This window comes from Bacillus rossius, chromosome 17 (genome assembly GCF_032445375.1).
Source record: "Bacillus rossius redtenbacheri isolate Brsri chromosome 17, Brsri_v3, whole genome shotgun sequence".
Lineage (NCBI taxonomy): Eukaryota > Metazoa > Arthropoda > Insecta > Phasmatodea > Bacillidae > Bacillus > Bacillus rossius.
Genome location: NC_086344.1, coordinates 21,586,541 through 21,613,465, shown reverse-complemented (window position 1 = coordinate 21,613,465; position 26,925 = coordinate 21,586,541). Strand labels below are relative to the sequence as shown.

The 26,925-nt window shown below is 34.8% G+C and overlaps 1 protein-coding gene across 1 annotated transcript; it reads left to right on the top strand.

Annotated features, from left to right (window-relative positions):
* Window positions 1-1,379: 1,379 nt before the first annotated feature.
* Window positions 1,380-2,264, top strand: LOC134540955 (alpha-2 adrenergic receptor-like). The gene has a single exon (XM_063384044.1). The coding sequence runs from the start codon at window positions 1,380-1,382 to the stop codon at window positions 2,262-2,264; it is 885 nt and encodes a 294-aa protein (XP_063240114.1).
* The last annotated feature ends 24,661 nt before the right edge of the window (window positions 2,265-26,925 follow it).

Sequence of the window (26,925 nt, the reverse complement as noted above, 5' to 3'; positions counted from 1 at the left end):
ATAACATTCTCGAGGTCTCTGATAATATATCGAGGTTCTGTCGGGCAAAACGGGTACAAGATATTTAGATGTCCAAAAGGCGGTCAGTGAAAACACAGCTTGGTTGCTGAACACACGCCTGGTTAGAAACATTTTTTACCTTATAATCATCCGCTGTCCCTCCTTTTTCCCCGTAGTCGTACATATGTAGTTTTTGAAGCTATGCCTAATACCTGAAAGCTTCCCGATACTTGAGTGTCACTTGTTTGATTACCCAAAAGTGCTCGCAACTCCCTAAATTTAGTAACATTTCCTCATATCCCTTAAAAGTTAAAAAAAAGTTAAATTGTAAAATTTTAACATAACTTTTTATGCCAGATAAAGGTATAAAAAACACCGGATAATAGAAAAAGTTGGTTTTAAAAGCAATTTTTTTTTCATTCGTTAACAATTCTGTAAGTTCCTACTTAAATACACTATAAAAAATTTAATATTTGATTTTTCAGCAAAATTTAAAAAAAATTGGCTAGTAAATAGTTACCATTATTAATTTATATATTTAAACTAAGCTTTCAACCAGCATCCTTTTCATATCGAATACAATCTTATAATCTCATACCTCAATAGTTCTATAAAGAAAACTGTGAAAAAGTTGCAATTCATAAAATATCTGAAAAAAATTTCTTTTGTTACATGGAAATAAGTTTTTAAATATTACAAACAGAAAATTTATCATACTGCATTATTTGTAAAAAAAATATATGGCTTAGTTAAACACACTTAAAGAAAACAATGTTCATAACATTATTTCTCAGCCGTAAAATTATAGTATCTAAACTAATGCAATAGCACTCATGTTCCTGATATCACCACCCCGCTGTCAAGAATTATCTTTTTTAAAAATATAATTGGTGTAAGCAATAGACAAATAATGAAACAATAAATATTAACGGGTTCTTATGTACAATACAATATATTAAATTTGTCTAAAAGCAACGAAAGATACTGAAACAAACATTATTAGGGGCCAAAAAAGAAAGGAACGTGCATAGGCAGGTGAAGGGATGATTTCAAAATCAAACGACTAATTTGTGTTACTAGGAGCAAAACAACCATCATTCTAACATCATTCTTCCATGAATTCTGTGCCTCTATTTGAACTATTCGTAGAATAGTTTCGAAAGATTTCTTGTCGCGAAAGACACAAGTTTGTGCGCGTGTATTTGTTTTTTTCTTCTCTTCGCGGAGGAGAGAGCTCAACAGGACCCTGAGTGCTCAACAGGGACCTGAGTGCTCTTCTGTGATGGATGTGGACGCGGGTGCGGGCGAGGTGTGAGGTCGGGAGGTCTCGAGCCGGGAGTGGGATCCCCCCACTCTCCCATCTCGAAATTCCGGCAACGATGGAGATATACTCCCTGCAGGCGGAGGGGTTTCCGAACGAGACCTCGGGGCTGGTGTACGGGTACGACGACTTGTACCTGACGCTGGACGACGACAGGCTCAACCTGAGCTTCGGCAACTCGTCCGGCAACGGCACGGACGGCCTGAACCACACGTACGTGATCGTCCGGGACGGGCTCTACCCGAGCGGCTACTCCCTGCTGCAGATCGTCGCCGCGTCGATAGTGGCCACCCTGCTGATGATCGTGGTCGTCGTCGGCAACATGCTCGTCATCATCGCCATCGCCACCGAAAAGGCGCTCAAGAACATCCAGAACTGGTTCATCGCGTCGCTGGCGGTCGCGGACTTCTTCCTCGGCCTCGTCATCATGCCGTTCTCGCTGGCCAACGAGGTCATGGGCTACTGGATCTTCGGCAACTGGTGGTGCGACGTGCACTCGGCCATGGACGTCCTGCTGTGCACCGCGTCCATCATGAACCTGTGCCTCATATCGCTCGACCGCTACTGGTCCATCACGCAGGCCGTGGACTACCTGAAGAAGCGCACCCCGGCGCGCGCCGCTGTCATGATCACGCTCGTCTGGATCCTCAGCGGCCTGATCTGCATCCCGCCGCTGCTGGGATGGAAGGTGGACCGGCCCATCGAGGACTACCCCAAGTGCCAGGCAAGTCAGAGCACCCCTTCCCTCACCCCGTACCAGCAATTCTGTTGTTTCATGAAAGAGGATTCTAAAGCCCAGTTCCAAACTGTTCAATTTGAAAACCGTAAAACCGGCCCATCTGCCATCGAAGAATACTCCAAGTGCAAGTCAAAGCACCCCTTCCCTCACCACATACCAGGACTCTACAGAGCAATTCTGTTATTTCATAAAAGAGGATTCTAAAGCCCGGTTTCAAACTGTTAAATTTGGAAACCGTAAAACTGGTCGGTCCATCTGTCATCGAAGACTACCACAAGTTTTAGGCCAAACTTCCCTTCCCTCGCCTCTTTAGTTATTAACTTCCATACCAGGACTCTTGAAAGCAATTTGATTTTTTCATAAAAGAGGATTCAAAAGCCCAGTTACAAACTGTTCAATTTGAAAACCGTAGAACTAATTTCCAGGCTAAACATCCCTTCCCTCACCTCATTAGATATTAACTTCCATACCAGGAATATTTAAAGCAATTCTGTTATCTAATAAAAGAGGATTCAAAAGCCCGGTTCCAAACTGTTAAATTTGAAAACCGTAAAATTGGTCTATCTGCCATCGAAGACTACCCTAAGTTCCAGGCCAAACATCCCTTCCCTCTACTCATTAGATATTAACTTCCATACCAGTAATATTTAAAGCAATTCTGTTGATTCATAAAAGAGGATTCAAAAGCCCAGTTCCAAACTGTTCAATTTAAAAACCGTAAAACTGGTCCATCTGCCATCGAAGACTACCCCAAGTTCCAGGCCAAACACCCCTTCTCTAACCTCCTTAGATCTTAATCTTAAAAGTTTTTCTGTTGTTTCATCAAAGATATTTTTCAAAAGCTCAATAACAAAACCACCAAATTTGAAAACCATAAAATTGATCCATTTGCCACCGAGGACTGCCCAAAGCACCAGGCAAGTCCAAACAGCCTTGTCACCTCCACAGATATTTACTTCAATGCCAGGTAGCTATTATATTTTCATATTCAAATTATATCCAAAATTAAAATATAGAAAAGGGAAACAGCAAAGTTGACCCATCGGCCAAAGAGAAATACGCCAAGCGCCTTTTGAGTCACAATCATCCTTGCCCACTTCATAGATATGTTATGGTTATTATTTATTTTTTGTTGTTACTTCCCAGGAAGCTCGAAAAATGTTTTTTTTTTTTTTTTTTCAAAAAATTACCTTATCCCAAATAATTAAATTTATCCGTTTTGCATCGAGGACTAACCTAATTGCGAGGAGAGTCGCGGCCATTAATGCAACTCTGTAGGTTGAAAAGAATTGTAAACCATTTGAGCTCCAATGTCAATCCGATATTTTTAACATTAATCCTTTTCAATTGGTTTTCTCGTCTCTCTACAATCTCTTGAGTCACGTGACTCTATTCCAGGGACATCAACGGATTGGAGAGCTTGATTAGACAAAATATAGGGACAAGTATTTAAATGCATGGACCTCGCTTGACATCTGATTTTGCAAAATTATTCTTGTTTTGTCTTCAAAGACCAAACAAAAGCTTAAAATTTTAATATCGTAAATAAATACAACAAATTTGACTATATTTTGCTTAATATGACTCTAATTGTTAAGCGAGTCACAACATTGTGCATTTGTTGTATTTTCAAGAAATATTCAAGGATTTAACAAAGCTTTAAATAAATACCATACATTATAATGATAAATAACACGACTTGAGACTACCTTTAAGTGCCAAGCAATTTACAAGAATATTAAAACAGCTATACACGAGCAAAGTGAGTCAAATATTTTTGCCTTGCATTCTCAAAATTTATTCTCTTTTAAAAATATACTTATTTTAATGTAACCACCAGGGCTGTCATATATGTCGAATCTTAACGGATGATTTCATTAGAAAAATATTCAAAATAAACCATTTAGGGCAGCTTGTATTGCCCTGAGAGTCACAAACCCACTAAGACATTCATATATATTTATCCACACACCATGTTTCGAGAAGATATTTTGGTTCTTGCTTCTAGCAGAGGTAAGGGATTATTTGAGGGTCTTAAAAATACAAAGTCACAGATCAAAGCGATAAAATCTAACCACCGTGAACTTACTCAAAGGACTAGGGAATAAAAAACTTTCCTTCACAAATATGCCTTACTTTATGCTCAAAAATAATGTTTTTTTTTTGGTATGTCTGGGTTAAAAAAAAAAATGTTGACATTGTTGGATGAAATTTGTAACAAATATTAAAGATGTAAAAAGTAGAATTCAAAGGATCAACTTTACAACGTTTACTTACCGAATTATATCCTTTATTTCCAGGGTAGTTCCTACATTCTTTACATATATAAGTTTACACATGTTACAGTTTTTTTTATGTATTTTTGCTCTTTGACGCTCGAGAAAGGATTGAAGACCTTAAAAATCAAATTGATAGGAAAAACACAAACAATTAAGTATTAATGACAATTTTATGTGTCAGGAGGGCCATTGTGCACTTCTGAAAGATTACTTATATTATGCTAAAAAAATTGGTTATAAATGAGAATTTTGACGGGTATTGTTTTTGTACCTCTAATGGATTTTGAGAAGGAAATAATATAATAAATTACATTATATATTTCCTGAGTTCATTGTGAGTCACAATTCTATTTATAAGATGTCATTTTGTAGACTATTTAAGCACTTTAAAAAATGTACCAATAACTAAAAAATCTAACACCTTAGATGGAAGTAATCAAATAAATTGCTTCACTTAGATAAAACTTAGCTGGAAGTAGTTTTTATTTTAGTATTTAAATAGTATTTTCAAACATATTTAAATAACTTCTTGAATAAACTGAACTATTTATGAACTACTTTAATTACATGGCATGTCTTAGCCATTCTCACAGCTTAAAAAAGTGTGTTCTTGTTTGTTTATAAATGTTATTTACGTGGTAAAAGTATTGCTAGAGAGTAAAACCTACAAAATTGAAATAAAAATCGTAAATCGTGCTAAGCAATCTGGTTGATAACTAGAGACCCTGCAATTTCATAATTATTTTAGCTGTACAGTAGAATGCAAACATGCATATCTTTGCGTGGCTTTTTATGGTTCGGTATTGTTCGTAGCCTATGTATCCACTGCTGTATGACTATTGAAACAATCTACTTATATCTGTTTATCATAGCATATCCACTACTCTGAATTACCGTCACTATTTTATTTGATTCTCTCTTCAGTATAAGGTTAACCTTAACAATATTATCATCTCTGTTTTTACTTCTCCAACATGTTATTTTATAGTTTTTATTAACATTAAGGGGCAAACTAGTGAGCCACTGAATTACTATCGGGCAACTCGGTAACATACATTTCTCAACCATATTGGACACATGACAGCGCTTATCAAATACATTGATAATTACGACCATATTTGGTAGCAAAATAATCTAAATTCCTAACTATCGCTGAATTAGGTAGGACCCAACCACTTCAAAAGTTCATGTGCTGTTGTGTGTACTAATTATTTATGTACTTTAAATTAATATTATTCTTTTGATTTCAAGGTTTTTACTTTTTTTTTGCACCGTAACTAAACTCAGCGGTATCAACAAAACATATTCTCGGTATACCCCTGAACTTAAATGTCTACCATAAAATGTACAAAGTCAATATTAATAGGAGCTTATTGAATGTCTAATTAAATAAATGGCCGAATGGTGTAGATAGTTGTTATGCGCCTCGAAATATAAGTAGTTTGACAGGCTACCATCTTCAAAGTAATTCTGACAGTAATAAAAAGATTGATTTTCAAAAATATTAAAAATAATGAAAAAGAGATACCCGATGTTTAAAAACTCACCACATCCTACAACATGATTACACGAAGCACACATGAAAATCTTGAACACTGAACTAGAAATACTTCAAATAAACTAGTCTTATGTGCCGTAAGACACAATATATTACATAAAACATGCTAGAGATTCTTATAACTTGGAGGTATAAAAATAGCAATTAGCTCAACTATCAATATTCAGCGATAATATCAAAACTATGGGCCAAGCACAATTGCTTGATGCTTCAAAATATGTTCTCCGAGTCTCCCTCCTGTTTTAGCCTCCACCTTCTTGTTTGCATAATTTTCTTAAAATTATGTCACTTGACAATGAGAAATAAAATCTTTGAATTTGGTGCCTTCAGGGTCAACAGGCCTTCGGTACGCGCAGAATGACAATTCTTTTCTTACGTAAAGAAAATCTTAAAAGAGAAATAACATAGAAACAATAATCAAACATTAATCAGACCACACTGTCCCGTGAACATCATAATTTGGCATTAAATGAACCATAGAACAATGTTATGTTTACGGTGGCACTCGGGGTCACGTTATAAACAGTATGTCAAAGAGCATACTAGTCTCTTCGGTGCAATGCTGCAGTTCCAGTCTGTCGTCGTCGGTAAATAAATGAAGAAAAAAAATTGGTTGTCTCTAAAGTCGGTTTACGGACGATAGTTTAACGTGACAACGTCATAAAAAAACATTTATGAAATGATTGCATACTTTTATGAATAAAATTTAATCATTTTTATTGAATTATCACTATTTTGAATGGATACAAAAAAGTAGTGAAATTAAATCTACAATTTAATTGATAAATTTACTTTTATTTGCACGCATTAATTCAAATATGTTTATTATTTTAACGAAGATATTATTTAAACTACAACTTTTATACATGTTTGAAATTTAACTTCTTCCAATCTGTGTTATTCTGTTAAGGATAGGACGATGATAGGAAAAGTAGGAAAAGAATGGGAGTGTTTCAAGTTTAACGTGCCTCAAAGAAGTCAAATCGATAGTTGTTCCAATCGAGTGGAAGATAGATATATGCGGTGCTAGCGTACAATGAGCGTAACGGGACACAGCGTAACGGGACAATGTGCGTAACGGGACATTTTTTCGTGCGTGAAGCCGGCGTTAATCGATTTATTAAACGTTGTCACGTCAAAAAAATATAATTACATAGAAATTTCAGCTTATGCTGTGTGATATGTTAGCGCACAGCTTGATTAAAATATAACAATTGTTTCGACAATCTCCTCTACGACTGTGAGCCAATCAGCTAGCTGCTTGCAGTGTAGAGAGCGAATCACACGAACCACCTCTGCTAATAACTAATAGCAGATACTTTGTTGTAAATATCTGGCAAAAAAATTGTAGCCAAATATATAATACACAATTCTTTTTAAAGAAATAAATAAATGTGAATCATCATGAAACGAATCTGATCACTGGAGCAATTGCAAACATGGTATGTAGGGTGGATAGTACAGTTCGTCTATTAAAGAATGTCCGATTTGCAATGGTAAAATGGTTTTCTTTGACAATTTACAATAAAGCATACATTAAGTTAAAGATAAACTAACCTAGATTTTCTTACAAATGTTTAATAGGTGCCAATTTAGTTATTCGGCACACATCCAAACTAAAGTCCAATCCTTTCCACACTCTGGTTAACAAGTCCGGAGTAATGGAAGCAATGACATTTTTAATTCTGTGCCTGAACTCTGGAAATTCATTAGGTAGCGGCTTAACGTAGACACGATCTTCTTTAAAGCACCAAAGAAAAGAATCGCATGGTGTTATGTCAGCTGAACGTGGAGGCCAGCGAAAAAGATCTCTGTCGTTTGGACCATTACGACCCATCCAACGGTTAGGGATATTCCAATGGGGAGGGGCTCCAGCCTAAAATTACAGATTAACTCTTAAACATTTTGAGAACACAAAACGCTTTCCACTCAGGAGTCACCATTTGGTGTAGGTGGCGCTATAAGCGAGAAAACAACAAAGCAGTACTTCCACAGGTGCTTATCTAAAACTATTTGAATCACTCTTTAATTCTGAACTTGAACCAAAACTCCACTACGCTTATAGTTGATACTATTAAAAATATGTCTGGGACATTATTGAATGGACATTCTGCATTTAACCAGTGACATACGCAAGAAGGGTGGATTGTGTGTGTGTATATATATATATATATATATATATATATATATATATATATATATATATATATATATATATATATATATAATAAACACCCCTTTTCCCAACAAACTTTGAAGCAGGTGGTTTAGTATTATTTTTTATACGGGGTGAGTTGTCACAATGCCTCGAAAAAATACTTCACAAGAAGTGATTAATTTTGTTGCTAACATGTGATTTTTTAATTCACAAACAAAATTTTGTTCCTAATATTTTTTTTTATCTAATCCCCAGAACTACGCCTCTCACCTGCACCCAATCATCTCTGAAAAAACTCCGGTATCTGCAACTGTAAGAACACCTAATGTTTGTCGCCAGTAAACTACAGACTGCATAAGAAAATAAATAAGCTTGTTTATTTTATGTCCAAGGGGTGTCACTAGATTAAAGCACTTTTTGAGTACGTTTTTATTAACTCGCTTTCTGCTCTGTCTGCTTGTCTGTGCGTTCTTAATTTGGCAATCGATTTTAAACTAATTTCACAATGAGCTTGAAATTACTTCACTTGAAATTTAAAAAAAATAGTTAAGAACTGGATTGCATTAAAACATTTAATCCCTTTCTGGTCTGTTTGTTTGATTTTTTTTGTCTGTTCAGTATATATTTGATAACGTGAGGAAACACTGAAACAAACTTGAAATTTACTACATGTCTGTCATAATCTCGTCCAGATGTTTAAAATCGATTGAAAAATATTAAACAAGAAGACTAAACAGCATAAAATAACAGTTAAAAAATTACAATACCACGTTTACAAAACGGACTTAGAAGTATAAAATAATTTTCCCTGGCTCAATACAGATTTATGAACTCATAAAAATTCCTAACCTCATTAAAGATTAACCTGAAAATATGTGATTGTGAACATTTTATAGCCATGAAAGTACATGTAGATTTAAACCGAAAAAAATTGGGGCGCATTCAATAGATAATTTATGCATGAATAAATCACGTAAGACACTAGTAATTTTATTGCAATGAAAATTATATGAATTGTTGTGTGAGTTTTCTCAACGACAGCTAATCTCCCTACATTCCTTACGATTATATATTGTAAACCCCCTGCCAAGGATATTTTTTCGTCTTAAAACTTACAAGTACTTTTCATAGCTATTGAAAGTTCACCATCACAAATTTTCAGGAAATCTGTAATGGGGTTAGGAATATGTATCACTACTAAATTTGTAAATGCGAAAGTGTGTTTGTATGTCATACTTTCACGCAGCAGCGGAACAGCGGATCGATAGTAATTTTCTCATAAGGATAATTTTTAGGCCGCAGAGTGACATAGACTACATATCATAATAAAATTCTATTCCTAAGGGAGTGAGAAAGGGGTAAATTCAGTTTTATAATAAAAAAAACATAGATGGTAGGTCATAGACACACAAACAGTGAGTGGGTGTCATTTCTCAATGTGCGCCACACGGTCATATAGTAAGGTCTGGCATCTTCCTATCCTTCTCCTTGGCTAAACCCATCCGCTTAGTGAAGCTCGTGGCTGCTAGCGAACTAACAGCTCTAATGAAAGTTTAGTTTAGGACTTCGAAAATACATTGCGTTGCCTTGTATTTGCAACGCGCTATCACGTCTTGCCTAGTGGTTACTTGCCTGCCCATAAAATGAAGCTGAAGATAGCGTCCCGGTTTTCTTTGTGGGTAGCCTTAATTCACCGAGATGTGCAATTCAATAATGGGAACTTTAAAATAAACCTCGTTTTTCAAGTGTTGTATCGTACAGACTCTAAACTCGGTAGTGATGCTCCTTACTTTATAATGTGTTTAGCCCGGGAAACTCCGGGTACTTCTGCTAGTGGGGTTAGAAATTATCATGTGGTGTTCTCAGTAAATTTAGGGACTCGTTGTCAATAAGGTCGTTAATGTTAATAAGACAGCAACCAATATCCATTTAATCGTAAGGCATCCCTAATGAAGGGCGTATGTGTTGTGAAATTTGTATAAGAGGGAAAACCTAATAATGGGACCATGTGTTGTGAAGTTTGTTTAAGAGGGAAAATAATTCTATAGCTTAAACAATATACAATCTATAAACAAATGTTCACCAGTTTCTACTATCTTTGTGAACTGAGCTAATCTGTAATTGGCTTATGTAACATATTTCCAGCAGAAAAAACAACAGCCTGGAAACAAAAGTATACAGGAAACCTACGCACACAGACCAATACCTTAATTTTGCATCCAACCATCCCAAAACAACAAAAACTGGCATCATTCACACACTAACCAACCGAGCTGAGATTATTTGTTCTGATGAGAAATCTATTGCGGTTGAACACAATCATATAAAAAAAGAACTCATAGCCAATGGTTACCCTGTCAACACCATCAAACAGCATTTGAAATCCAACAAAACACTCAAATCCACAGAAACTGAGAAACCTGCAGGAACCCTAGTTATTCCATATGTTCAAGGGCTTTCAGAAAAAATAAGACGCCTAGGAAATAAATATGGACTTCAAACAGCATTCCGTTCTAAATCTACTATTAAAAGTATTGTTACCAAGGTGAAACCAGCCACAGAAAAATTACAAACTCACAACTGTGTGTATCAAATCCCCTGTGAATGTGGCCACATGTACATAGGTGAAACTGGCAGAGCTCTATCCACCCGAATCAAAGAACACAAAAACAACTGCAAGAAGGGTGAAACCCTAAAATCCAGACTTGCTGAACATACATGGGAAAATAGCCACAAAATTCTCTGGGAAGACTCCACACCACTCATACAGGAATCCGATAAAATAAAAAGGAAAATCAAAGAATCAGCCTTCATTATTAGCAATAAAAATATTTTCAGCCAGCAGAGCATTGAATTAAAAAATATGTGGATCCCTTTGATAAAGAGAGAAACATCCCTGCAGCACAAAACAATAGCCAATACTCAACCCACCATAACCAATCCGCTTTAACTACATGGTGCACAGCCAATGGGGAGACAGCTCGTCTGTCATTGGCTGAGCAAGATGTAGCCCTTTCTCTGATAAATACCCTCATTTTCCAGCCCCTTCTCAGTCGCACCTGTGTTTCCGTACCATGTGCGTCTCTGCCTGAGGACGGGAGCAGATAGCAGTTCCCGAAACGTCGCTTGTTTCTGTTTAGGTAAAACTATTGTATTTGTTTGTTTTTTCGTTTTGTCATGTTTTTTGTCTCGCTTCAACTGTTGTGCTGAATTATTTTGGGTTTCAATATTTTTGTGTTGTCATCATTTGTGGGGATTTTTTCGTTCTCTTAGCACATTTTTCTTTGTTTTTTCTTTGTTTGCTGACCATATTCCTGTTTCGGAATATTTTGTGGTGTTCATATCCTTGTTGACAACAGCAATTGTTTGCTTAATTTTGTTTGTTTTTTGTATCTTTTTTTGAGTATTTTTATTTTTATTTTTATTTATTTATTTTATTTATTAGTTTTTCTTCAACAAAAAAAGTTCTTAGCAATGGCGTATGTCCAAAAACTTACATCAAGTCATGCACTCCCATTGCACAAATCTTTTAAAGATAACAACATATTTCCAATTTTCCGTGAATAATCAGATCCTGAAATATTTCAAGTGAACTTTCGAACAACTTGAGCATACTTTCACATTATAAAATCATTACCGTATTTGACAATAATCAACACTGTTCTAGTAATTTCATAGAAAATTTAAAGTTAATACATATGGTATGTGCGAAGACAATTTTTCGTTTCAAGGCCAAGACTTATATTTTTCCACTAAAGCATAAAGTCACTATAATGACACACGGAGTTTGGTATAACGTAAAAAAGCAGTTCAGGTAGTGAAAAAATTAATATTTCAACAGTTATATCAAGAAAGTATCATTGTACATTAGACATCAAGACGTTGCATCTCCAAGTATGTGAATAGTTGTAATCAAATTCTGCCGTGGTAAAAATATGCAGGCCTATAACACGTCATGAAGGATTTATCCTTCACATTTGGTAAATTATTTTTATAAATAAAATCTATTATAAAATTGTTTTCAATATTTTGGTTGAAATTTAACATCTTTAAGCTAAACTTGTACAGAAATTGCCTTAACGTTAATTCCCGCAGATTTGTGCACCCTAAATTTCTCCTTCTCCTGTGCTAAAGGAGTGTGCCCTAAGCTTCTTCTCGTTTTTTCTTTAAAGGGATTTTCCCTTAACCTGAGTTCCCTTAAAATATTTTGGATTTTTTTTTTTTCGGAAAATATGTTTTCCCTGAACTTTGTATAAATAGCTTTGACGATCGTAAGTACTGACTGGTATACACAAATCCTGGGTAAGAATCTGAACCCAGTATTACTGCGAACACTATTTCGTTGTGATAGAGTTTTTTTACCCCTGTAAATAAATTTACAAATGTTCAAATATCTGTAATTTTACGTGAAAATTATATTTCCATTTACAAAAAAAAAAATACAGCGTATTAGTTTGGCCGCGAATTCCCACAAGCGACTGGAGCAATTATCCCACCGGGATCAGCACCATTAGTGGATGCGTCAACCACTCCTCCCCTCCCCTTTTTCTCCATAAACTTCCCCCTTTTCCAAAGTCTCGCGCTAATCCTTAAAATGGGTTCGTTCATTCGGGCACGAAGCGCCTGGAATGGCAGGATTAGACATGATGGAGTGGCTCTCATTGTAGCCTTAGTCCTTGGAACCTGTCGAGGCCGAAGAGTTTCATTAACATTTATATGTACCTATATATTAACAACTAAAAAAATCCGTCCAAAATTTCATCAAGAGAAAAAAAAAGTATTTTGACTTCAATAACATCCAAGAAACATAAACAAAATTTCCAATTCAGCTTAAAGATAAAATTAAAAAAAAATTGTGCGTCTGGAGTCCACACACGACTGTAGTAAAATTCCATTTTTAGGTATAGATAGACAATGATTTTCATTTTTTACTAAATTGCGAAACAAATCAATAATTCTTTTTCCACGCGAATAAATTAATTATAGATTCTTTAAATAAAATTAAAAATATATATATATATGGTAGCGTCAATCGTCAGCCGTTACGAAAACTGAGGAGTGGACAAACACAAGCAGCGTTACGAGAATTCCGTAGCATCACTGCTGCGTCATTTATACCTCTCCCCTGCCGTCTCCCCTTCCGGCCGTTACAACTAGCATACAGCATGCTACGCTACATAACTATTGCTGTCTTCCCATTCGACCGCTAGCGCATGCGTTGGAGTGGCGTCGCCGCTGACGCACTCTTCTATTCTACCTGTTGCCCCCACCAAGTACCTGACTATTCCCCTCGTGCATCGGAATTTTCGTAACGCTCCAAAATTGTTGCTCTTTCAGCAAAGAATTTTATCTTTAAAAAGAAAAAAAAACATTTCAAAATATTTATAAAAAAATTACAGACACAGTAAAGATTTACAAATTAATTAATGTAAATACAACTTCTAAAAATTAAAACATAATTCCGCAATTAACAAAAAGCGCTATTATTTTTTTCGTGACGAAATTCCTTCCACAAATACTTGGGGTGACTGATATTTAAAGTTTGACATTTTCATCTGTGCTTTCGTTGTTGTGTTCTCCATAGGTAATACTTGTTTGATTTCATCGTAGGGGACCATCTGTCTGGTGTTGAAACCAGAATTTCTAATTTCACATTCCTGAATTTTTTCAGTGACACACATTTCCAAACTGCTAAGGTGTATATCCAAGGAATTGTACAAGGAATTGTATTAAATAAAAACTTCCCATATGAAAAATCATTTAAAGAACGAAACAAGAAAAAACGATTAACATATTTAAATAAAGTTATATATTTTTTCACACTAATTTGAAGAACAAAACAGGAGAATTTAATATCAAGATATTAAATTTAAATTTTACTCTTGGAGAACTGCCTACTTACTTGGCTTTTTCAGCAGTTTGCCGAATGTAGAACAAGTTTCTCTGTTGGTTAAATCCAAACACATAAATAACGAGTATTCTATTAATTGTTGATGTTAATATGGCACATTAATATTGATTTGTTATTTAAATGTATTTATGTAAAAAAAGTAAGTGCCATGAAAAAATTAAACTTCATGTTATGAAAGTATCTGAAACTTGTTCTGACGTTCTGAAAGTACCTCAAACTTAAAAAATACACAACTATCCATACATGTTTTGTATTGTGTACGGCACACACGATCGTTATAATGCCTATTACATAACAAGGAGTGATATACATTAATGGACATATTATAATGTGTATTCCCCCTCAGCATTCCCCATCAGCTAGATGTCATGAACATGGATTCAAAGTTATAGGGTGTGTTTTAAATTACTTTTGAATGAATCTGTTTGGTTTTTTTCTTTTTTTCTTTTTGTTTACATATGAACATATTTAGCAAGGTCCTTTTTTTCAAATGCCAGCGTGTAGTATTTGTCGATTTGTTTCGTAATCTTTCGTAATAATATAGTGATAACTCAAAACTCATTGTTGAAGAGGTTTATAATTGTACCTGAAACAAATAAGCCACGTGAAAATGTTTCGTTTATCATAATTACAAACTGAATTGTAATGCAAATAATATATTCTAGCGCAAAAATCTTAGTTATTTTACAATATATATTAACACTTAGGTTTAGGCTGAGCCGCAACACACAGTTGGAATTTTTCTTCTTTAATCATATTTTAAAAACATTTCTCAAAACTGACTTCATAAAATAATTCTAATGTAATAATCAGCTTGTGTACAGATGAAAATTAACATACAATAAGTGCAAGATTAATAATAATTTTTAAAAAGGTATTTATAATGGCAAACTTGCGATGTAGTGTAGAAAAAAAATATTATACTTGCATTTTATTGGACCAGCGTTAAAATATTGGTATATTACATATAATGCAAAGCATATTGTATCCAGAAACTTAATTTCCAAGAAAAAAAAGTGTCTATTTTGGAGTTGCGCAAAAAATTTAACTGAAAGTACTTAATAACCCTACTTTAAGGGTACCAAATGAGCATAAAAAACACTACAAGCAAAATATCGGTACGCAAAAATGTACTAAAGCATGGTTTATAACAACCCCGTTTAAAGCAGGAACAGTCTCACATGCGTTAAAACATTTTTAATGTAACTTTCATAATTTTTTCACAGTTACAAAAAGTATTTTCAGGGTTAAATATTTCTCGAATGTCACTTGAAAGGCAACACATGACGTTCATTTGCGAACACAAAATAAAAGACATTAGGAGGTTTAAGAACACATTTGACACGGAAAACTGTGACAGAACGATAGTTAGATGATTAGCAGTAATTTTGTGAACTGTCGGATCAGAGACCAGCAATGTGAAACCCATTGTTATTATATTTTACAACTCTCGCAGCGAATTTAAATGTTGTCCAGGAGTTTAACACCGTACATATCCCGTAGTTACGTCGAAGAAAAAAAAATTGGTTGTCTGTAAATTCGGTTTACGGACGATAGTTTAACGTGACAACGTCATAATAAACATTGATGAAATGATTGACCAATTGAATCATTTTTATTGAATTATCACTATTTTGTATGGATACAAAGAAGGAGTGAAATTAAATCTACAATTTAATTGATAAATTTGCTTTTATTTGCACTCATTAATTCAAATATGTTTATTACTTTAACGAAGAGATTATTTTGACTATACCTTTTATATATGTTTGCTATTTAACTTCTTCCAATCTGTGTTATTCTGTTAAGGATAGGACGATGATAGGAAAAGTAGGAAACGAATGGGAGTGTTTCAAGTTTAATGTGCCTCGAAAAAGTCAAATCGATGGTTGTTCCAATCGGGTGGAAGAGAGATAGATGCGGCGCAAGCGTACAATGAGCGTAACGGAACACAGCGTAACGGGAAAATCTGCGTAACAGGTCACTTTTTCGTGCGTGGAGCCGGCGTTCATCGATTTATTAGACGTTGTTACGTCAAAACACGAATGTTTCTTTTTTGAGTGGAAACGTATTAGACAGCCCTTCGTTGGCGAAAAGTTTATATTCTGAACCGTGCTCGGTCGTCAACAAAGAAGCACTTGGCCAAAACGGATGGGATTTTGGTAGATTTTTTTTTGTTTTGGTAGAGGGAGTGGGGTGGCGTGCGGAGGGGGGAAAACGAGTGCAGTATCGTGTACACGCCAAGGCGAAATGAACACACACGCGCACGCAACACTCTCTGCTATTCAACACATACACACACACCTCTTGGAGAGGGTTGCAGAGCCTAGCTTCGCTAAGCCCGTTGTAGGAAAATAAAAAATAGGTCGGGTGTGGCACGGCGGGAAAGGGTAAACACGGGGTTGACTCTGCTTGGGGGAGGGGAGGCAGTAGCATGGATCACCTAAGAGACAGACGCAGGGTACAGGGAAAGAGAAGGAGAGAAAGAGTGAGGGGGATAGAGAGAGAGAGACGGAGAAAAGACCGCGATATATAGCCCCGGGATCAATCACTTCCCAGTTCTGCAAGGCCCTTGGGAAGGGTGGGAAGATGGGTGGAGGAGAGAAAGAAAGGACGGTCGGAAAACCCTACAGACGCCACTCTGTCTCCTTCCTTCTCGTTTGCTCTTCCTCTTCTCTCCACGGCCTCTCTTCAGCCTCTTCCAGACGGGATGAGTGATAAAGAATTGGAATCTGCAGAGAAATATCCCGGGCATAAAGACAAGATATATATATATATATATATATATATATATATATAAAGTATGCATAATGATTTAGAAGAAAACCTTTTGTAATCAGGAGAGTAAAACAAACATTGACAAAAGTCGGTAAATAAATATATATATTTGTATATATATTTGTATTTATATATAAATAAATCTTTCAGAGAGAAGAGGCTAACGAGACAGCGGTGTCAAATGTCAAAGGTTCTATGTAAATGTGGCTAAATTCATGTGCCGTATCTTCAAAAAAACATTAAAAATAAAATATAACATTTGAACGACCTAAGATGACTTCTAAAATTACTGTCCTGCACGATTTGTCAACATAGGTTGAGAGATGGAAACGGTGAGACCATACAGTCGCGAGCTATGTCTATTTCACTATACTATCTGTAGTAACCGTCGTCTACTGGTTTTATTTCCGTTTTGCCGTATATCATTCTTACTAACTTAACTATGTTTATTTTTATATTTCTATAAAAACTAATTAATACTCACAGCATCGATACTAAACGTGGTAGAAAGAAATAACATATATGAGTTTTATAAATTTTAGTAAAAAGAACTTGGACTGAATAACATTGTAAACAAAATATTTATTAAAATATTATTTTTAAGCATAAATTTTAGGCAGTAGGTTACTACCTGTTCCAAACTCTTTATATTAATCAAAATAAAAATATTTTTCGTTATTCTGTACCGGCTTTCTCAAAAAAAAAACAAGAAAGCCGTAATTTATTTCCTTCCCCCTTTAAGCTACAAATATTAATGGAGGTTACGCATTAACACACGCACATATATATTTAATAAAGCCTATGTATCCCTGGAATAATTTTACTTCTACCAGTGAAATTATATTAAAAAGCGTTCCAGTTGTTTAAGAGTTTTCTTCTTGTAAAGAAACAAAAAAAAAGTTTTACATTCCTCTTTAGCGTATTATTTGAAAGGTTGAAAGATAAGATTCTTGTTTGGAAAATATGTTTCTGGTACTTAAAGAATCAACAACCAATAAGTAGCAAACGACGGTTCCTGCAAACAATGTTAAAAAAAAAAAACTTAATCTAGTAGGACAAAATATTTATCGGGTATTGCAGGGTAAAAAAAAGGATCCTGTAACCCATTAATTTTTATAGATCACAAGGTATAAACTAAAAAGTTCACGATAGCATTAAAATTAAAAAAGGGACAGATAAATATTAATTTATACCAGAACGTGCATCTCAAAATTTTAAAATAATGAGGTTTAAAACCTGAAAGTAATTACAAAAATACTTTTTTAAGGTTAACTATCATAACTTACAAAATATTGGTAATGAATTCTAACATATGTGTAAAATTATGCCTTGGAATGGGAGGATATCCTATATAAATCCTAATAAACTTGCAAATATTTTTAGTGTCTTGGGTAATTCAAAACGCACTATAAATATAATAACTTTGGTCTTTATCAACAGCCAATGTATCATTTCAAAGATTTTGGGAACCTGCAAATAATGAGAATGAATGGTTAAAAAAACTGAACATTTTTATGTTTAAAATCACGCCACTGGCTAATTAAAGAATTTCTTTTGTATTTTTTAACTGTTATATGATTACAAAATACGTTCAAATTTAACATATTGAATAGTTAAAAAAAAAAATATTTTAATTTTTTCTAAAGTTGCGAATACCATTGTCTTAACAAATATTAAATTTGTGTTATATAATAAATTTCATTATTATTATTATTAAGTGTACGCCCTAAATCCGTTATAAATGCTAAATTTAGTAACCAACTATGCAAAAAAAAAGATAAATGCATTTTTTTTTCATTTTGTGAAATTCGAACCACCCTAAAATTCAACAAGTAGGGTTAAATATATACATTCACTCACTGTTAACATCTAAGGGGATATACTTGAAATATGCTGTTTCATCGCAACATAATTCGACGTGGCGTGGTGGGCACTGACAAAGAAGTGGCACTCTGACTGGCCTGTCTGATTGTAGCTTTGTCCACTTGGCTGTATGAGAAACTCTATATTCATTGGTTTTGAGGCAGTTGCCCAAAACATTCACGTCTGTGCATCTTAAGAATCATTATTATTTTTTTCTGTTGTAAAATCCCAGCACCGATTGGCCAAAACCAACAGGCCAACCAGACGAAAGGAAGGCTGTGATTGGCACACATCTGCATCCAATTGGGAAACACTTCTCTCAGGCGAGAGTATTAAAGGCAGAAGAACTTGTGATAACATCAGTAGGTAACTCTACCCTGATGATGGTGACTGCAATGTTGACCAAACGTCGCTGGTATATTCGCCTTGGACGCGGATACAACCCAGAAGCCAATCAACTTCAGACAATGGCCGTGAAAGCCTGCGATCTTTATTAAAAATTTACTTAGGTTAAACATTTTACATATTTTTATCAAAATTTCTATCTGTATTTTTTTGTGAATTATGTTTTTTCACCCGTCTTGGTGATATGGTGTGTAATTGAAGACTTGTTGCATTATGTTAACAACCTTTTTAATGATACGTTGAATCAATAATGAATTATTGATTGACTCAAGATGGTATTTTATTACCACGTTTTTATTTACTCGCTTACCGGTCTGTGCGGTGCAAATTTTGCAATAGATTTTAAACACACTTGTCGGTGAGCTAGAGACTTGAAACTTTAGACAGAGATAAGAATTGAATGACAATGCGTATACAAGTCTAATAAGTAGAAAATAAATTAATCGGCACATTCTAAAAGGGCCTCAGTCCAGGCAACCCATAGTTTTGAGAAAAACAAATCTGTCTCCAAGCAAACCTTTTAGTGTACGTTAAGAATTCCCCTAGCTAATATTAGCAAACCCACGCGTGTGTCTCAATCCCTTTTAGCATAGATAGTTGAAGCTATCCTATAGCATGCTATTTTTATGCTTTACTTACTTCGCCATTTTTGTGTGACTGAGGCCTTTAAGCATGTGCCGATTCAATTATTTAAATAAGAAAAAGTTTTATAATATAACGTTTTTTTAAAAACGGACTAAAAAGTATAAAATAACTTCTCCTAGCCCCGTACAGATTTATAACCCCATACAGATTGACCTGAAAATGTCTGATGGTGTTATATTAATACCTATGAAAATACTTGTAAGATTTAAAAATAATTAATAGTAACGAGTGAAGGAAGTAGACGACAATAAAGCTCGCACAAAAGTTCATATCATATGTAGTTTTTTTAAAAAAAATTTGACTTTGCATGCTCCACACATTTTTCGTTTTAAACTTACGAGTATATTTATAGCTATGAAAAAAATCACAATCACAAAATTTCAGATCAATCTGTATAGGGTTATAAATCTGTATGGAACTAGTAGAAATTATTTTATATTTTGTATGTCATTTTGGAAACGTAGTATATTGAAATTTGTTGATTTTTTTTTTGTTTGAACCGCAATTTTGAACGAGCGAGAGGTGAACGATGGATTTGAGTGTGATCTGGCTTATTTTGGTATGACATGTGTCTGAATAACACTTTCATTTATACGTCATATGTCAAGCCATGAAAATTACAGGTGAATGGAGACATAAATACATTCTTATTATTATAATGTATTTGTTTTAAGTTGCAATAAAAAATTTACCAAGCTATCAGAAACACGACGGTGCGAGATTTAATGGAGATTTTTTTTTGGACATACGCCATTGAAGGTTTGCATTGTTCGTCATGGAAAAATTCCGAAAAAACAAATACAAATATGAAGATAACATTTCACAGAAAGCAGAACTGAAATCAGCTGATGTCACCCAAACGGAACCAACGATGAAACATTTTTATGTTGGAACATTTTATTTCCGTGCTGTCGTCGTCGTGTTGTCCATAATACTTGTTGAGTTTTAGACGTGACAACGTCTAATAAATCGATGAACGCCGGCTGCACGCACGCAAAAGTGTCCCGTTACGCACATTGTTCCGTTACGCTGTGTCCCGTTACGATCATTGTACGCTTGCGCCGCAGATATATCTATTCCACTCGACTGTTTTATAAAGTGAAGTAAAATGTTAATGTTGTTTTCATTGCTTATTACAACAACAATTTCGGTAATAAAGGTTAATTATTCTTGCATTTTAAAAATCTGATTACTAGTATAATTTCAAGTATGTATTCTTTTATTATTAAAATAAAAATGATTCAATTTTATTCATAAAAGTATGCAATCATTTCATCAATGTTTTGTTATGACGTTGTCACGTTAAACTATCGTCCGTAAACCGACTTTACAGACAAACAATTTTTTTTTCCTTCTTCCTTAAAACTTGCGAATCCCGAATCGTCTCTTCTTCTTCTTCTGTGCAAACCCGCGGATATTTCGCAGTCAAGCCAGGAAGTCAAGCGCTCAGAGAATATTCAACTCTAAGCGTATTTCCATCGAAACGCGGGAATCTTCCTGCGACATTCGATCGTCCAACCAACGCCTTTTGGTGGAGGGGTTTCGAGGGAAAAAGGGACCACACTCACCAGTCCTCTCCAACCCATAAATTTTTTTTTTATTCAATTTCCCTCCCACCTCGACCACGCACGAGGGGTGTAGGAGGATGAAAAAAAAAATCAATCCATCAGAAATGGAAAAAAAGAAGGAAAGGGAAGAGACAGATAGAGGGAGAGAGAGGAGAAGGCCGAAGTGGGTTTCAGCGACAATGGAGACACGTCCCCGGCGGATCTGATGGGAGGGAATCCGTATCGGGGCTCGCATCATGGATGGCATCTGTCTGTCCGCCGTCGAGCGTAGAGCGTAGAGAGAGTAGAGCGTGGAGCGTAGAGCGTCTGCACGGGCGACGCGACGTCGACGCTTTATGGCACGTACTTCCGCAGAGACGAGCCGCGCCTGATTTCCGGCGCTCGCCCAAACCGGTCACCCTGAGGAAAATTCACAGATATTTTTTATAAATAGAAATGCAGATGTTCGTTCGTTCGAAATCTTAAATCTCTGGAAGTTCTTCGCCGATTTTTTTATACATATATTTCGACTTAACGTTACATTCGAATACGCGTGTGTTTTAATATCACTAGGATGTCACACCTGTGAAAAGTAAAATAGATAAGAATATACATAGGTAAATACGTAGATTTTTTTTATATTTTATTGCTATAGTGTGACAGAGATATAGAGATATATGAAGACGAAAGAGATAGGGAGATATAACTATATAGATATAGAGATATATAAAAAATAAAGAGATATATATAGATATAGGGATAGAGAGATATGCTTGTATATGTGCACCTACTTCAAACAAATGCAAAAAAAAATTGATTGAGGCATTGCAACGCATGGCCGGCATTAGGTTATGTATATATATACATATATATATTTTTTTTCCACATTCTTTCAGAATTTATATTTTAAGTTTTTGTATGATAAAGATGTTCTTTGACGTGTCAATATTAAGTAGGCCTACGTTGATGTTTTTGTCATAAATTATTTTCGGATAATCTCTTTATATATTAAATATGAGAAAGCTTATGACATTGCATTTTTCTTCTCAAAAAATGTATACTCAAAAACTTTATTAACAAAAATTTTTTTTAGTGCATTGGAATAATTTTTTTCTGATTTGTTCAACTCAACTCCAAACATCATGTTTAAATATGTAAACTCGTAAAAAAAATATAATGTAATACGTTTATTTGCAATATTAGTTGTTCTTTGTACAAACACAAAATCTTTTTAAATTTTATATAATTTTTGAATTAACTATTTTAAAAACCATATATTATAACAAACATAAAACAAACAAAAATTGAAAACAGCCAACACATGTCCAACTTTCACCTGAATTTTAATCCCAATGCCCATTTCTATAAATTATAATGGCAATGATGACCTTCGCATTATGGGGTCTGGCAAGAATATTAATAAGATTATCGAAAAAAAAAAACTGCATTTTTCGAATTCATTCTCAGGTCCAATACGTATTCCAAAACTTATATATATATATATATATATAAATACGTTTTATTTTTTAGATAGTGATAGCTGGATAGCTAAAGGATCAAAGTACTCGTTACGCTAAGTGAGGACTGTGACGCATCGCGCGCGGTGGAGGGGGAGAGAAGCGCCACCATTTTGAGGTAATTTTGCTGCGTTTAGAGATTTCCATTTAGTATAAATTTTGGCTCGGAGAAGCTACGACGTTCGTTTGGGTTTCAATCGTCAGCTCTCGTCAAAATATTTCGATTACATATATAAAACATTAGTGTAAAATAGTTACAGTGAATATATATGGTGTTAAAATAGAAATATATATATATATATATATATATATATATATATATATATATATATATATATATATATATATACAACAAAAATATGTAATGTCGGCCTATACGCGCCCAAAAGCCTAATCCAAATACAGAGATCGTATACGGTTGGAAAGGGCTCCCCAAAAGCAATCGAATGATACCAATAAAACACCACATGACCGAGTGAAGCAGTGCCCCGGGAACGTAAAGGAACGAATGCGGCCGAGCGGATCAACGACGGTTCCTCTACTGCAGCTGGGGCGGTTGAAATTATGCAAGCGGATAATGACTTCTTAGTGTTCAAACATGATTATAACATACATAAAATAAAGTATTTTATATTTTATATAGAATATATTACCTGTTACGTACACGTATTCGCGTACAATACCACGGCCGTGTCCATGACACAGCCACACCCCTTTTTTTATGTCTACAAGAAATATGCCCGGCCATTCTGCGCCCTTCTATACCCGGTAAGAAACGGGATGAAAGGGCAACAAGTGTCAAAAGACAAGGGCAGAAAACGACACAGCGGAAATGGAAGAAATGTGTCGGCCGGAGGGAAATCGCCCCGAAAGAGGACAAGAGGAGGAGGTCAGTGGAAGATTACGAGGGAGAAGGAAACTGGGCGAAAACAAAAAAAAAAGTAAGCCAACGAGAGAATGGACGGAAACTGTTGGTGTGTGTGTGTGTATGTGGAGGGGGGGGGGGGCGTTGGGAGGGAGTTAGGGGTGGTGGGTGATTTTGTGGTATCGGCACACAAAACTGTCCTGGGGGTGAGAAAAAAAACCCTCTTCTCCCACCGATACTTTGCTGACCTCGCAATTTCCCTAAGCCATCCAACCCTTGTGTCGGAAGGGGAGAGGGGGAAAGACCAACGTCCAAGCTTCACCCCTTGTCCTTTGGGGATAGCCCGGCCTGACGTCATGGAGTTTAGCGCGCCTTCCCGCAAAAAAAAAAAAAAGGATATGCTATTTTCCCCTTTACTTCCGGGTGTTTTCCTCCTTGCTGGCTGGCCTCAAAGCACCTTTTTTTTTTTTAAGGGGGACTCACATATTTGGGGAAAGAACACTCTGACAGAAAGTTTTGATCGAGAACAAGTTTGCGTCACAAACTTAACATTAAAACCTTTATCACTACGGAAAATCAGAAGAATGTCTTTAAAACAAAAATTGTTTTGATACCTTTCGAAACCAATGCCAAAATCCAGGTTTAACACTATATTTTGGTGATATTCTACTGATTCACAAAAGTTTTAACAAAAGTTTGCACGACATGATTTCCTTTGTTATTTTCCTTGCCTATAACAGTTTTCATTCTGGCCCTTTCTTCAGAAAATATATCATTATATATATCATATATATATAATGATATATATATCATATATATAATGATATATATCATATATATAATGATATATTTATATATATATCATATATATATAATGATATATATATCATATATATAATGATATACATATATCATATATATAATGATATATTTTCTGGAGAAAGGGCCCGAATGAAAACTGTTATAGGCAAGGAAAATAACGGAGGTAATCATGTCGTGTACACTTTTGTTATAACTCTTGTGAATCAGTAGAATTTCACCAAAAATACTGTTATATGTGCATGTATTAGTTTATTTTCAATTAATTAGTTATTCATTTTTTATTAAATTCATTTAACAATTTTTTTATTTAATAATTTTGTAATTTTTTTATGTTTTTTTTTTGTTTTGTGTAAACGTTATTTTCATACTTTGCATACCTTTACAGTAATGACATGAAATATTCCGGTTTTTGATAGTGAAGGTGACTCATTCGTGTATTTACAAATTGTATTATTTTTTCTGCTCAATAATAATTTAAACATACTATAGTTTGTATCGCATGATTAAAACAAGTTCCTATTTCCAAATAGGTATTATCTATTGTTGTTGATAAGTTTCATTCCATTAAGTCCGTAAACTTGGTCTAGTGAATAGCGAGACTGTTTGCTGGACCGGGGAAGAGACTTTACAATCTCTTCTCCCTAAGGTTATGACTGGGTATTTTTCAAGTGGAAACTTCTTTAGCCGCGTTGAGCGATTTTTGGTAGAGGCAAAACTTATGGGTTCGCGTCACCGACATGCCAGTGACGTGTTGCGCCAGACTGGCGACGCGCAGCGGCCTGTGTACATGTATACGCATATATACACTAATATATACTTGACTGTATCATGTGCGTGTTGGACTCTTTTTTGGATGGGTAAAATCTTGTGAGTTCGCGTCACCGACATGCCCTAGTAGCAGTAAGTGAAGTTAATTTGACCATGTGAATACATGACCTAGGTCTGACATCACTGGTAAGTCATAGCTAGGTAATGAATTTTTACGTAATTTTTACATACCACTGACATCTGCTGGGTCTAAAAAAAAAATGATGAAAGGATAAATTATATCATGCTGACATCGTACTGATATAATACCAAAATCATTTTCTTACTTACATTTGACGTAGAAATGATGTTATATTACACATTTAAAAACACAGTTTTAAGTTTTCACTTCTGTTGACAGTCACCATGACTGGCTACTTTTTTTTTTTTGTGAATACTTCTTGTACTTTCATCGCACGGAAGGCAATGGTAGACCACCGCAGGATCATTTTTCCTCGGCAAGCACAAGGACGTTACCCGTGCTCATGACACCCAGTAACGAGCTACCAAGACCCATCGTCATCATCATGATTTTGTATCCACGAGATTTAAAGAGTGGTAAATTTATTTTTTTTACTACGGAAAAAAAGTTAATTACGGTTCTATGATACCCCGACGACGATTTAATCGTTTTTTTTTTTATTTAAAAAAAACGCACTTATTTAATGGAGTTCGAATTCTTCAGTTAGAACCAGGCGAGGTCATTCGATTAAAAATGGCAACTGATATTCCTACACGTATGCCACCGGCAGATTGAACTCCCAATACTAATGCCAAGGTGTGTGTGTGTGTGTGTGTATATATATATATATATATATATGGCATGCAAGTATGAATTTATGTCCGCCATCTTGTTTTCGTTTTCTGGAGGCTACCGTCTCGTTTTCGTCAGCTAGAGTACGCTACCGCCATGTTAGTTTAATTTTTATCCGCTAGAGTACAGTAGGTAATAATTTATTACTGTGGCGCCCGCCATCTTGAAATTTGGCCGCCACCTTGGAAATCCGTAATTATATACCTATAAAATCGGAAAAATTTCAAAATTTATTGAAAAGCTCTGTAATTATTATACTGATACATTAGATCGATTCTAGTACAATACTTGATCGATGCAAAAAATTTAATTTTATGTAAAAATTATTCATTCATATAAGTTTTAGTAATAATAAATTACTAATACGTGTAATTGTACCAATATGGTTCAGTGTAACGTTTAGATAATACGACATCGAATAAACATCTGACTTTGGTCATTTTAAACCAGGGAGCCAGCTTAAAAAATATGTTTAAAGGAATATCAGCCAAATATTTTAACTTTTTAAATTTATTTATTAGTAGAAATAAATAACTTTCTTATTTTTTGTTTCAATCGTGTTTTATGGATTTTCTCACTGAGCTATTGTCAACGGCATAATGTTTCGGTCTTTTTTTATTTAATCTATCAGTAAATATCTTAGTGAATTTTGTAGAAGCATATAATATCAACAAACAATTATCCTGATAAAACTTGAAATTCTTTCTAATTTTATCTACCATATATTTATATGCTACTAACCATACTTTAAATGTAAATATATGCATAAAATTTAATTTTAAATCATTAAATAATTTACTATAATAGAATTTTTTTTTAAAAAATATTGGGAAAAAATTGTTTGGTACGTATATTTCAAATGAACACACAATGTTTGATGTCCAGTAGAAAGTAGA

Coding starts and splice junctions, on each gene's coding strand:
- LOC134540955 (XM_063384044.1), top strand. CDS start 1,380: ATGGAGATATACTCCCTGCAGGCGGAGGGGTTTCCGAACGAGACCTCG.